Source organism: Miscanthus floridulus, chromosome 9, assembly GCF_019320115.1.
Source record: "Miscanthus floridulus cultivar M001 chromosome 9, ASM1932011v1, whole genome shotgun sequence".
NCBI lineage: Eukaryota > Viridiplantae > Streptophyta > Magnoliopsida > Poales > Poaceae > Miscanthus > Miscanthus floridulus.
Window position 1 is genome coordinate 80,365,712 of NC_089588.1, and position 12,734 is coordinate 80,378,445.

Consider the following 12,734-nt stretch of genomic DNA (forward strand, 5'->3'; position numbering starts at 1 on the left):
CCATCGTGTCGGACCGCGATCCGGTCTTCACTGGACATGTCTGGCGCGACCTCTTCCGGTTGGCAGGGGTCTAGCTTCGCATGAGCTCGGCGTTCCACCCCCAAACTGATGGGCAATCGGAGGCCGTTAACAAAACCATTGCTATGTATCTCCGTTGCATGACAGGTGATCGTCCCCGCGCGTGGCTGGATTGGCTCCCGTGGGCTGAGTATTGTTACAACACGGCGTACCACTCCGCGCTGCGCACTACCCCTTTCCAGGTGGTGTACGGTCGGCCACCGCCGGCGATCGTGCCCTATCAGCAGGGTGCGGTGCGCACCGACACCGTCGACACCATGCTGGTGAACCGGGATGTGTTCCTGGACGACGTCCGCGCTCGACTCTTGCAGGCGCAGGAGTACGCTCGATGTCACTATGATGCCACTCATCGTCGCTTGGAGTTCGCGCCCGGAGACTGGGTTTGGCTGCGCATGCTACACCGACCTGCCCAAACTCTGGCGGCGGGCAGCCGCAGCAAGCTTGGCCCACGTTACGCCGGGCCTTTCTGGGTGCTGGAGCGCGTCGGAGCCGTGGCGTACCGTCTGCAGCTGCCGGATTGTGCCCGGATCCACGACGTCGTCCATGTTGGTGTGCTCAAGCCGTTCAGGGGCACCCCGCCGTCGTCGACACCGGCACTACCTCCACTACGACATGGCCGTCTACTTCCGCAGCCAGCGCGCGTTCTGCGTGCCAGCCTGCGTCGCGACGTCTGGCACGTGCTCGTTCACTGGGCGAACATGCCGGAGTCGGAGGCCACCTGGGAGCCACTTGAAGCGTTCCGCGAGGCTCATCCAACGTTCCAGCTCGAGGACGAGCTGTTTCTCCAGGGAGGGAGAGATGTTATGGTGGGCAACAAGTATCAGAAGAGGAAGCGTGCATGTGGCTAAAGCGTGAGCCAGGGAGCCGGCGAAACGAGGAAAGCCGCGACGCGCGTGCGCGAACGCGCGTGCGCGAACGCGCAGAGCACGGTCACCATGGTGGTTCAGTCAGTCAGTCGAGTCATTAGGAGTTTGTTTGAGATCCTAAACTTTAGCATGCAGTTTGTTAGTACTTGGTAGCTTTTGAATTGGAGTCCTTATGTATTGAACGATTGTGAGCAAATGAGATCAGCCGGAGATTAGAGTTATCTCTCTAGCCTCCTGGCGCCCTAGCGCTCTCACCCTCCGTCCATGAACTCTAAACACCGGCGCCGAGCACGGCGCCGCCAGCTCGCCGTCGGGCCTTCAAGCCTCGTCCGAGCACCTCCCACTCCTACGCATTACGCAGTAGATCGGGTCATAACAGGTTCCAATTCTATTCACCACACAAAGGACATGACCTTTCCACGCGGTTCCATGGCAAAACCTGTATACTTGTACACAGTTGCCATCAGGTTGCACTGGTTAGTCAGTCATTATTTTGACTGAAGTGCAGAAAATTAAAAAGTTGGACCACGATCACTTAGAATCACTATAAAAAATCCACAAGTAACAATATACCCTTCTTCAGTCTTCAACACAAAGACGAACTCATTGTCTTTCCCACCATGCATTCTGCTGTAAAGCTCCTCCACCACGTCTTGGCAGCTACGTTCCTGACATCCAATGCGCTGCAGCTTCGGCCAACCGGAGGTGCAGCTGCAGCTGGTGCAAGCTGCATACCACACGAACGGGACGCCTTGCTGGCCTTTAAACATGGCATCAGCAGCGATCCCATGAACCTCCTTGCCACTTGTCAGAATGACGGAGACTGCTGCTGGTGGAGAGGCATTCGGTGCAGCAACCGGACTGGCCATGTCCTCAAGCTTCAACTTCGTAATGTCAACGTGCCATCTTCAGACTTGTACTCTGATGATCTTTTCAGAAACACAGCGTTGGTCGGCCAGATAAGTCATTCCTTGGGCTCTCGCTGGATAAACTTTTTTTGAAACCTCTCGCTGGATAAACTGGTCCACCTTGATCTCAGCATGAACAACCTTACCGGCTCGAGTGGCCAAATACCAGATTTTGTGGGCTCTTTGGTGAACTTGAGACATCTCAACCTCTCCAGCATACCATTCACTGGTAGAGTGCCACACCACCTTGGTAACCTGTCAAAGTTGAAGTATTTTGATCTCTCCCTCTTGCGTTTTCGGGGTCAACCGTACTCAACAGACATTTCATGGTTAGCTGGCCTATCTTTGTTGGAGTATCTTGACATGAGCATGGTTAACCTCAGCACAATTGTTGATTGGCCTCATGTGGTCAACATGATTCCTTCCATGAAGGTCCTCCGTCTTAATTTTTGTTCGCTTCTAAGTGCAAACCAATCACTCCCACATATTAACCTTACAAATCTTGAAAGGCTTGATCTGTCTGGTAATATTTTTGACCACCCAATGGCATCCAGCTGGCTTTGGAATTTGACAGGCCTCCAATATATCAGTCTTGAGTTCAATTATTTTTACGGTCAAGTTCCTGATGCACTAGGGGATATGACGTCTCTCCATGTCCTTGATTTGTCAGGTAATCAGAACATAGGTATTAATGTATTATGACAACAAGCTTGAAGAAACTCTGCAACCTCACCGTCCTAGACCTCAGCTTTTGTTTTTCTAATGGAAATATTAAGGAATTGCTAGAGCGGATGCTACAATACTACGTGAACAAACTGCAGGAATTGCATCTGGAATATAATAATATTACTGGAATGATACCAAGTCAAATGTCACATTTGACCAGCTTTGTTGTTTTTGACATCTCTGAGAACAATCTAATTGGAGTCACCATCAGTGGTGGGGCAGCTTGCTAGTTTAAACACCCTTGACCTCTCTGGCAACTACCTTTCTGGACATGTACCATCCGAGATTGGTATGCTTGCTAATTTAACTTTTCTAGACCTCGGATCCAATAAATTGAATGGCAGTAACACTTTGCGAGATTGGCAAAATTGAAGCACCTATCCTTATCTGGAAATTCCTTGAACTTTACAGTTTCCTCCAAATGGTTCCCTCCGTTTAGTTTAGAAGAAGCAAATCTGTACAAATCCCAAGCACAGGTCTAGCCGATAAGATTCCATACTGGTTCAGTACTACATTCTCAAAGGCCACCTATTTGGACATCTCCCATAATCAAATCAATGGAAGATTGCCAAAAAACATGGAATTTATGTCCTTGGAATATTTCTTAGTTCAAATAATTTAACTGGTGAAATTCCAATGTTACCAAGAAATATTAGCATGTTGGACCTCTCTCTAAACTCTTTATCTGGAAACCTACCAACAAAGTTCAGAACTCTGCAACTAGTATCTCTCAATTTGTTCTCGAATCACATCACTGGTGGTCTTCCCGAATCGATTTGTGAAGCGCAATGGTTATATGAACAGTATTTAGGTAACAATCTTTTTGAGGGCGAGCTTCCTCGATGTTTTAACGCTACAAACCTCAGGTTTCTACTATTAGGCAATAATAGTTTCTCATGTGATTTCCCAGTGTTCCTTCAAAACAGCAAGCGATTAGAGTTCATAGACTTATCGCGAAATAAGTTCTCTGGAAATTTACCACACTGGATTGGAGGTTTGGTCGAACTCCAGTTCCTACGTTTAAGCGAGAACATGTTCTCTGGAAATATTCCAATGAGCATCACCAATCTTACCCACCTTCATCATTTGAATCTAGCCAGCAACAGGTTGTCAGGTGTTATACCCTGGGGTATGTCAAGTCTTACAGCTATGAGACAAAAATATGTGAAGGACCCTTCTATTGACGAAGATGCTTATGCAGCCTATGAAACGTTGAACCGTGACATCGGACAGCACTTCTCTGCGGTCACCAAGGGGCAACAACTGTATTACGATGTCAGAATTTTTGAATTGGTGGGCATTGACTTATCATTCAACCACTTATCTGGTGGAATTCCGGAAGAAATAGCTTCTCTTGATGCACTATTCAATTTCAAACTATCAAGAAACAGTTTAAGTGAAGAAATTCCAGACAAGATTGGGGCCATGAATTGTAAAGTAATCTGCTGCTCTTCCTCTGAACGCGCGGCAGGGGCAGGCGCCGAAAGGGCTCCTCTTTTGCTGCACTGTAGCCGCGGCAGGGGCAGGCGCCGAAAGGCTCTCCTGCCGCACTGTAGCCACAGTAGGGGCAGGCGCCAAAGTCAGCCCTGCTATCACATCTAGTCACTGTAGCAGCCTGGCAGCCTGGCATGTGTGTACTAGGATTAGATGAGTAGAGTTGTATATATAGCTTCCCATTGTAACTCAGTGAAGAGAATGAGTTCAGTTTTGCCATCTCCTCTGCAGAGCTCTGGTCAACGCTGGTGCTTGTGCTGTGTGCGTGCACTCTGTTTTCCCTTCCTCTTCTATCTCCAGCCGTAGTGTGTGTGCGAGAACATCGGTGAGCGGTCGGCTCACCCGTACGGGAGATATCGGGGCCAACAATGAAGTCACTTTTCTCACTGGACCTCTCAAACAACGTGCTTTCTAGGGAAATCCCTTCCAGCTTATCAGATCTATCAGAATTGAGCTATTTGGACTTGTCTAATAACAATTTAACAGGACCGGTACCATCTGGGCAGCAACTTGACACCCTCTTCGCAGAGTACCCGTCTATGTACAGTGGCAACAGTGGTCTATGTGGACCTACTCTTCGAAAGATCTGTTCAGGAAACAATTCATCAAGGCAACTTGTCCATGAACATGGTTTTGAGCCAATGTCATTTTATTTTGGACTTGGTTTGGGATTTATGTTGGGTTTTTGGCTTGTGTTTTGTGTCCTGTTGTTCAAGAAAGCATGGAGGGTTGCTTATTCCTGCCTCATTGACAAGATATACGATAAGATGTATGTGCTTGTGGTTGTTACATGGAAAAACCTGGCAAGGGAGTGATCTACTGCTGAAGTATGAGAAATTGAAAATCAAGCAATACTGAACTCTGGACACTTGAGCCTTGAAGACATCAGACTGAAAAAGTATACATAGCAGCATCTTACGTTCTGATTTTTGTTGTTGTATGAAGTTAATGTAGAGTGTACTGTATACAGTTGTTTATTGTTGTATAATAATTGTTCTATATTCCTGAACCCCTGATATATCTTGGTGTGAGCCCAGAGTATTGGTATTTGTCATTACAGATATTGTGAAAGTTGCTTGAGAGTCAACTGTGTCATGTAATAAAGGTGAATATGCCGGGTTCAGCCGTTCAGTTGTCAAGTGAGAGCAAGTAAATTTATTAATGTAAGCTATCACGATTCATGAGCTGCTTAACTATTCACTTTCTGCTTACATTTTGGCATAGAGCACACATGTCTTTAACTTGTAAATTGTGATAATCAATATGTACATGCTTCTGAGGAATCAGAAATTCAGAATGCCCAGGATCATATCCACTTGTGGTAACACAGTCATGGTGCAGTCCTCCCCTCCTTGGCATCCTTGTACATCTGATCGATGCGATCCTGCAACAAATTTGCTTTTTGATGAATAAAATTACAAACATTGCAAAAACTTTTGTGTGAATTTAGATAATTCCCTCAAACCTTGTAATATTTGAGCAGCTGGGGTCTCTTGAGCTTAAAGGTTGGAGTGATGACGTCCTTCTCGATGCTGAAAGGCACCGGCTCAAGGTAAATTGCTTTCAGCATCTCAAAGCCTCTCAACTGTATTCACAAAACAAGATTGAATAATTGTGTAGGAACCGTGGAAATAAATTGCTGCAATTAATCGCTTGCTAGCTCTGTCTTGTAGATCGAGCACCGACTTACCCCAAGTTTCTTGCCAGTTTGGTTCAGCTGATCCTGAATGTAACTCCTTGCTTTGGGATCAATGCACAACTTTGCAAAATCGCCTGCCACCTTGTTGGCTGCTGCCCATTCCTCGAGAGCTTGCCTCTCAGGGACAACCACGGCAACAAGGAATGACTCAAAGCTGTTCCCATAGACCCAGACCTGGTGCAGAGGAGCCATCCTCTAGGTAAGTTAAATCTGAGCATGAAAGTATTTCGGTTTAGGATTTTGTTGGTATTAGTCAGTGTACCGATGCCACAAGGGGTGACTGCATGTATGCTCTTTCTAGGACCTCAACTGCTACATACTCTCCCTGGGACAGCTTGAAGATGTTTTTCTTTCTGTCAATGATCTTCATCGAGCCATTGAGTTGCCACTCCCCAATATCACCTGCAAACATAAGGTGATTACAAGTTTAACAAATTAACCATCTTCACTAACTGATCATTCAGTTAGCTGCAAAAGAAGTGAGAAATATTTTTTTCACCTGTATGGAACCACCCATCTGAGAACACTTCTTCAGTGAGGCCAGGGCGTTTGTAGTACCCAGAGAACATGGTGTGGCCCCTCAAACAGATCTCACCCCGGGGCATGTCTGACAGTGCATCGTAGCCCATTTCAGGGACAGACTCCAGTCGTGCTTCGATTGTTGTGACAGGAGGGCCAACTGTTCCAATCATTGAGAAAACATCGGCGATTGACGTGAAGCATCCTGCACAACTCTCAGTGAGCCCTGCATATCAATATGATAAGTTAGAACACATAGTTTGCAGGACCAGACTGTAAGTAGACTACTAGAGTTCTGTTAAGTAGTTTAAGAAACCCAATACTCCCTCAGTTCCAAATTATAATTCTTTTGACTTTTTTTACCCCAAGTTTGACCGCTCGTCTTATTCAAAAAATTTGCGCAAACATAGTCAAATTTAAGTCATTCTTGAAGAACTTTTGTTAATAAAGCAAGTCACAACAAAAGAAGTGATATTTAGCACAATTTTTTGAATAAGACGAGTGATCAAACTTTGGATAAAAAAGTCAAACGAACTATAATTTGGAACGGATTTAGTACTAATTTCAGCAGATGAACTATTGGTGTGCACTTTTATCCATAAAACTGAAGTGAGTCATGGAAGATGTGTCTGAAGCTCTTACCATATCCTTGCACTACAACGCTGCAGCTGGTTACCCGCATGAACTCTTCGATTTGCCCTGGCAAAGGTGCTGCTCCTGCTATCATGAGGCGTATACGCCCTCCAAGCCCTTCCTTTATCTGTACTGACAACAATATAAATGTTGAGAGCTTTGTAAATAAAAGAAAAATATATATAAAGAGGCCCAACACTGTACACACTTTGCTGAAAACTATCTTGTCGAAAAATGGTGATGCTTCATGCTGCTTCAGCCCTTTCCTCATATTGGCAAGTTTGCTGTTGGCAAATGGACATTTATTTTATTACATTTGAAATGTAAGCATGCATGGAATTAAGCTTCTTTTCTTATTCAATCTTGTAGTACTACTTACTAGTTGTAGGCATACTGAAAAAGGTGTTTGGCTATTATCCCGCCGGACTGAATTTTCATGTTTATACCTTCAATTAATGAGATCCACACATTATGACTAAGCATGGAATCATGATGGAATTGAGAATAATAAATTTATTCTGGGCTGCATTAAACCTGTATATATACGATCATAAACACGAGGAACACCACAAAATATTGTCGGTTTCATCACTTGTACATCCTCCATCAGATACCTAATGTCCTGTAAAAAAAAGTTTAACACCTCAGTAGGCATAACAGAACAGCCACCACAGTATTTAGAAGAAAATCAAAGAATTTTTTGAATTGCAACAGTTATTAGTTCGTACCCCTTGCCAGAATCCGATGGAGGCTCCTTTAGAAATACAGTAGTTCTCAATTACTTGATCAAATATATGTGCTAACGGAAGGTAGGAAAAATAGGAATCCTCTTCTGTGATCTGCATGAGTATTAATATCAGCAGTGTAACATTACTTTAACTAAAGAAATCAACTGAGGAAGAAACCATGATGAATTTTACAATACATGTTGATCACAGATGCCTTTGATGTAAAAATTGTGTGAAACTTCAGAAAAAAATAGTACCACAGATCTAATAGGTAATAGGCTTGATATTTGTGCAGATAGAAGATGATTAGAGCTTACCACTTTATCTGTCTCTTTGAGGAGGTGTTCTGTGGTCATAACACCAGCAATGATAGCCCTGTTTGTGATTATCACGCCTTTGGGATCTCCAGTTGTTCCGCTGGTATACATGATCGTACAAATATCTTCCTTGCATTTCTTGGGAAGTTTGTAGTCTTGTTTTCCCTATCCAAACAGAACATTCCGACATTGTCATGGTATTCGTAATGAACTAGTAGTCCTCTAGGCACCCGTAAAGAGTTGTAGTAAGAAATCAGACTAACCATTGAAGAAAATTCTTCCCAAGAAAAGCAAGAGACGCCCAATTTCTCAGCTTCCATTTTCATCTCACTTGTAAAATCTCCAAAACTAACAATGGCTGAAGATGCACCGGGTCATAAATGATCATATAAAGCAGCAGACAGTCATATTAAGAAATCTGGTGTTCCGCAAGCTAACCTCTAAGGTGGGCTGTGCACTTAGGGACTACTGCTAGTATCTGTAAATACAATTTAACGAGTTGTCAGATGTAAACAGAATGTGATGTGTAGCATTGATCTCCAAAACTGATTTGAAATAGCATTTACTGGGGACGTATTAATCAGTATAATGCAGAAACCAGAGGGTAATAGTATTGTTCGAAGGGGAAAAATGTTTTGCTTACTGATTTGATCTTGCTCTCCTGGACAAAGGCAATGGATATCTCAGCATGGTCCATGATGAATTCAACAGCATTCGCTCCTACATCGTGTTACACCTTAATCGTCAGAAAGACAATAGAATTTGATAAGTAGAAAATGAAGGACAAACTAAGCATGCTGTTGTGAGTTATTCATTCATTTGTAATATTTTTTCCAACATTTTTCCACTCTAAGATAAGATTGTTAATAAACACATCTTAACCATGTGCATAAATCTGAGTATTCCTGAATTCAGACATTCAGGCATTTATGTGTTTTAGTGACTGATGAAGTGGAGAACCTACCGAGGGTGTCATATAGTGGCACATAACATATTCCTTGACTGTTGCATGCCTGGCGAAAAGAAGTTTGGATCAGATTACTCTAAAGAAGAATTCTGATAAAAAATAAAATAAAATAAAACGAGGTCACCTGCATGGCCATAACCCATTCCGGGCAGTTGGATCCATATATGCCACAGTGAGCTCCCTGCATATCGACTTGACGAATCAGTTCTCATACTTACATGCATTTTCAGGATGAAGATAAAATCTCAGCATAGACAGGGACATCAAACGAGACATTCTTCGCTTACCGGCTCTACGTCCAAGCTTCTGATGGCTGAACCAATCCTCATGACCTTCTGGTACACTTTCTCGTACGTTTGCCACACATACTCACCGGCCTATAAGAACAACAATCGAGTTGAATATCTGAAAGCAAAGTTAAAATTCCTGTCAAGATAAATCTGTAAAGATTCAGTTTTACCTTGCCATCTGTAATAACTTGCCGCCGGCCGAGCATCCTGTTCGTGGGGTACTTCTTGACTGCTCCACTACGAAACCACAAAACCAAAAACAAACTGAAATTTCGAACGACATTACATATTTGAAAAATCTCCGACCTTGTAATGTTAATGTACAACGGTACAACCCAAAGACTGGCATCAAGCTAAATATGCTAGCAGGTAGTCTGCTAGGAAAGGAAACCAAACCTGAAGAAGTCCCAGGGGGACTGGATGTCCTGTGGGAGCTCCATGAGGCCGTCCTTGGCGTAGATGCTCCGGTAGACGGGCCCGGCCGACGGCCTGCCGCCGGCTGCCGGCGTGGCCTCCCCGACCTTCACGGTGAACGTCTCCGGCATGGACATCCTTCCTCTCCTCTCCTCTGCACCGATGGGAATGAATGGGATTTGGGCACAGTGAGTGCAGTGTGGATGGATCTTTGAGCTCGCAGTCGCAGGCGGTGGAGATGGGAGGGCAGTTATGGTGGTGAGAAGGTTGGTGGCCAATTTAAAGCTTGTGTTACTGCTATGCCGGTGCAGAGGCTTAAAAAAGTACGACTTATAAAAGTACGACTTATAAGCGAAACGAACAGGGCGCTCACTGTGTGACGGTAGCAGTCTTGGAGTACATGCAGGTGGCATGACTGACAGTGTGTTGTCCTAATTCGGTGAAATCTGACGTGTTTTACCGACAAATTATGTTAAAGAAACACGAGGGATGTCCTTGCCAGGTCAGCGCTACGACCATCTGGCATGGCACGCAGCGCAATTGCTGTCCAGAAGTCCAGAGTCTTTAGTCCAGACTCCAGAAGCAGCAGGAGGAGAGACGTTTGGTAGTTAGACGGACGCGAAATGGCGGCAATTGAAGGCGCGAGGCTCGCGGCGGGGAACAAATAATTATGACGTCAGAGGATATGTCGCCAACAGGCAACAGCTTTGGGCAGCATTCATGCCCGCGATTTAATAACCGTTGCAGGAAAAATTCAATTCCTCTTACGTCAGGCCCGTTCGACTTGCTGAAACTTGGCTGAAAAACATTGTTCTGTTTGAATTATTGTGAGAGAAAAATACTGTTCCGTCTGAAAAAACGAGTCGGTTTCTGGGTAAGCCGAATAGGGCCATATTGTTGGCTCTTGAAGTTCTTTATTTTTTTATAATATATATAAACAAGGCTCCTGATCCTGAATTCCTGACGATGATACTCGTGCTCTTGTCTTTGAAGATGATCTTGAGCGTTTGAGCTTCGGGCAGATGGCCAAGGATGGGCCACTCTAGGCCGTGCGGAGACGAGATCGGCCTGCTTTTGATTCGCTCCTGTGCCCTGCCATTCTTTGTTGGTCCCTCATGCTGCCAACGCAGGCCCATTATTCCCCATGGTTGGCTCTCGTAGAGATCTCCTCCGGAAACCTTCGCTGCCGACCAGTCAGGACCCGTGCCGCCTGTCGAACCCCCGCGATCCCGCACCGTGGCCACACGTTGTTGGCTTGAGAGCGGCCCACGCGTGTGTTTCATTTTTTTTATCGTTTTTCTTTTCTCTTTTTTCTATAGTTGTTTATTCTTCTATCTTGTATGAAATATATGACGTTAATATACGACTTGTTTTTCTTTGATACATGTCTGCACAGTTAGTTTCTCTTTTTTTCTTTTTCTTTCTTATAGTTTCTTTTTTATAACTATTTTTTTCTTTGTTTCATGTTTATCTATTTTTACTTTTCTTTTATTTTCATAATCTTTATTTTCTTTTCCTTATTCTTTTCTTTTGTATTTTTTCTTATTCTTTTTTCTTTTCTAACCTTGCTTCCTTTTTACCCATGTTCAATTTTTTAATCTTATTTCATTTCTTTATTCTTCCTTATTTTCTTCTTCTTTTTCCTTTATCTATGGATGTTTTCTTATTATTATTTTGTTGTCTTTTTTCATTTCTATCTATTTATTTTTGTATTTTCTTTCTTTCTTATTTATTTTATTATTATTATTTTCCTAAATTTCATGTAATATATGTGTGATGTTTGATATTTTTATGATATTCATATAGTATGTATGTGGTTAGCATTTTCACAATCAGTTTCCAAAGGATTAGCCACTCAACTTGCCACGCCACTCGATCCTAGCGACGATGCAAAGTTAGATCACTCAAGCGGCACTAGATGACCGATATGCAAATAAGTTTGCCCCTCTTGATAGTACGGCCATCTATCCTAAATCCGGTCATCAACTTCTCTACACACCTATGACCGGTAAAATAAAATACCCTAGGTTATACATTTGCCTTACGCATTCCATTCCATCTCCTCAAATATCGATGCAACACATGCACCAACACGATCAACAATGATATGATCCACTTCATATCATTACGTGATCATATTGGTTCATCGATCTTGACTTCACTTGCTTTTCACCGTTGCCTTCGTCCATCGGCGCCAAGTCTTGCTCAAGCTTCACCGCCACGAGGTCCACCGCTCCAAAGCCTCCGACTTGCCTTTCACTCTTGCAACCAGTCCATCAAGCCAAGTCTTGTCTTGATCTTCTCCACCTTGATCACATGACTCAATGTCATGTCTCATGTGCAATGAGCTCCTTCATCATCACATGTATGAGCTTTGCAACATCTTCTCAACCTTCATGGCATATGTTGCTCATACACATGTACCTATGGACTAATCACCTGTGTATCTCACATAAACACAATTAGTCCACCTAGGGTTGTCACTCAATTACCAAAACCACACAAGGACCTTTCAGATGCCCGTGGCACTCGTGCGCCTGGGTACTAGCCACTTGCAGGCCCATCCCTTACTCTAAGGGCGCCAGGAGCGGTTGTCGAACCCGTCGATGAGCCAACCTTCGAACTCCCGGGCCCAGACGGGCCGTAGAGGTGTTTTTTTGATCCATATTCCTCTTACTTGTGACGAGTCATGGCCCGTCCAGAGAGGCGAAACGTCCAGTGAGTTTTCCAAGGGAACGAACAAAGATTGTGTGCGCACTTCCCACGGCGAGACGTTGTGGCTGATCATGGTAGGCGTGGAGATCTAGGCGGGCGGTTGGTTTCCTCGCACCCGTCGCCTCTATAAAACCAAAGGGTTCACCCTCGGGTTCCATACCTTGCATCCTTGCCTCCACAGCCATGACCGCTGCCACCAATCACCTAGGGTTCCCCATCTCTACATCCCCGCCGCCGTCGTGCCCGCATCCAACCGTCCCCACCTCCAATGGATCCATGGTGCCATTCTGACATCACCTTCCAGCACATGGAGGGCCTCATCCGTCGTGGTCTTCTCCGCGTGCGGACCTCGGCCAAGGAGTGGCTGCTGCCCGATGAGG

General features: G+C 44.6%; 1 protein-coding gene and 1 pseudogene across 1 annotated transcript; one reads left to right on the forward strand and one right to left on the reverse strand.

The window, feature by feature from the left end:
- Window positions 1-1,564: 1,564 nt before the first annotated feature.
- LOC136480146 (receptor-like protein EIX2) lies at window positions 1,565-4,887 on the forward strand (annotated as a pseudogene).
- Window positions 4,888-5,204: 317 nt separating this feature from the next.
- LOC136482236 (probable CoA ligase CCL6) lies at window positions 5,205-9,868 on the reverse strand. The gene is made up of 19 exons (XM_066479463.1): window positions 9,622-9,868; window positions 9,396-9,462; window positions 9,223-9,312; window positions 9,060-9,116; window positions 8,933-8,981; window positions 8,612-8,688; window positions 8,407-8,446; window positions 8,232-8,326; window positions 7,969-8,133; window positions 7,652-7,762; window positions 7,458-7,545; window positions 7,303-7,369; window positions 7,132-7,207; window positions 6,933-7,050; window positions 6,271-6,516; window positions 6,034-6,173; window positions 5,763-5,945; window positions 5,538-5,657; window positions 5,205-5,456 (listed from the first exon to the last, which is right to left on the reverse strand). Exons 1-19 carry the CDS (start codon window positions 9,774-9,776, stop codon window positions 5,403-5,405), a joined length of 1,998 nt encoding a protein of 665 aa, XP_066335560.1. The 5' UTR covers window positions 9,777-9,868; the 3' UTR covers window positions 5,205-5,402.
- Window positions 9,869-12,734: the final 2,866 nt, after the last annotated feature.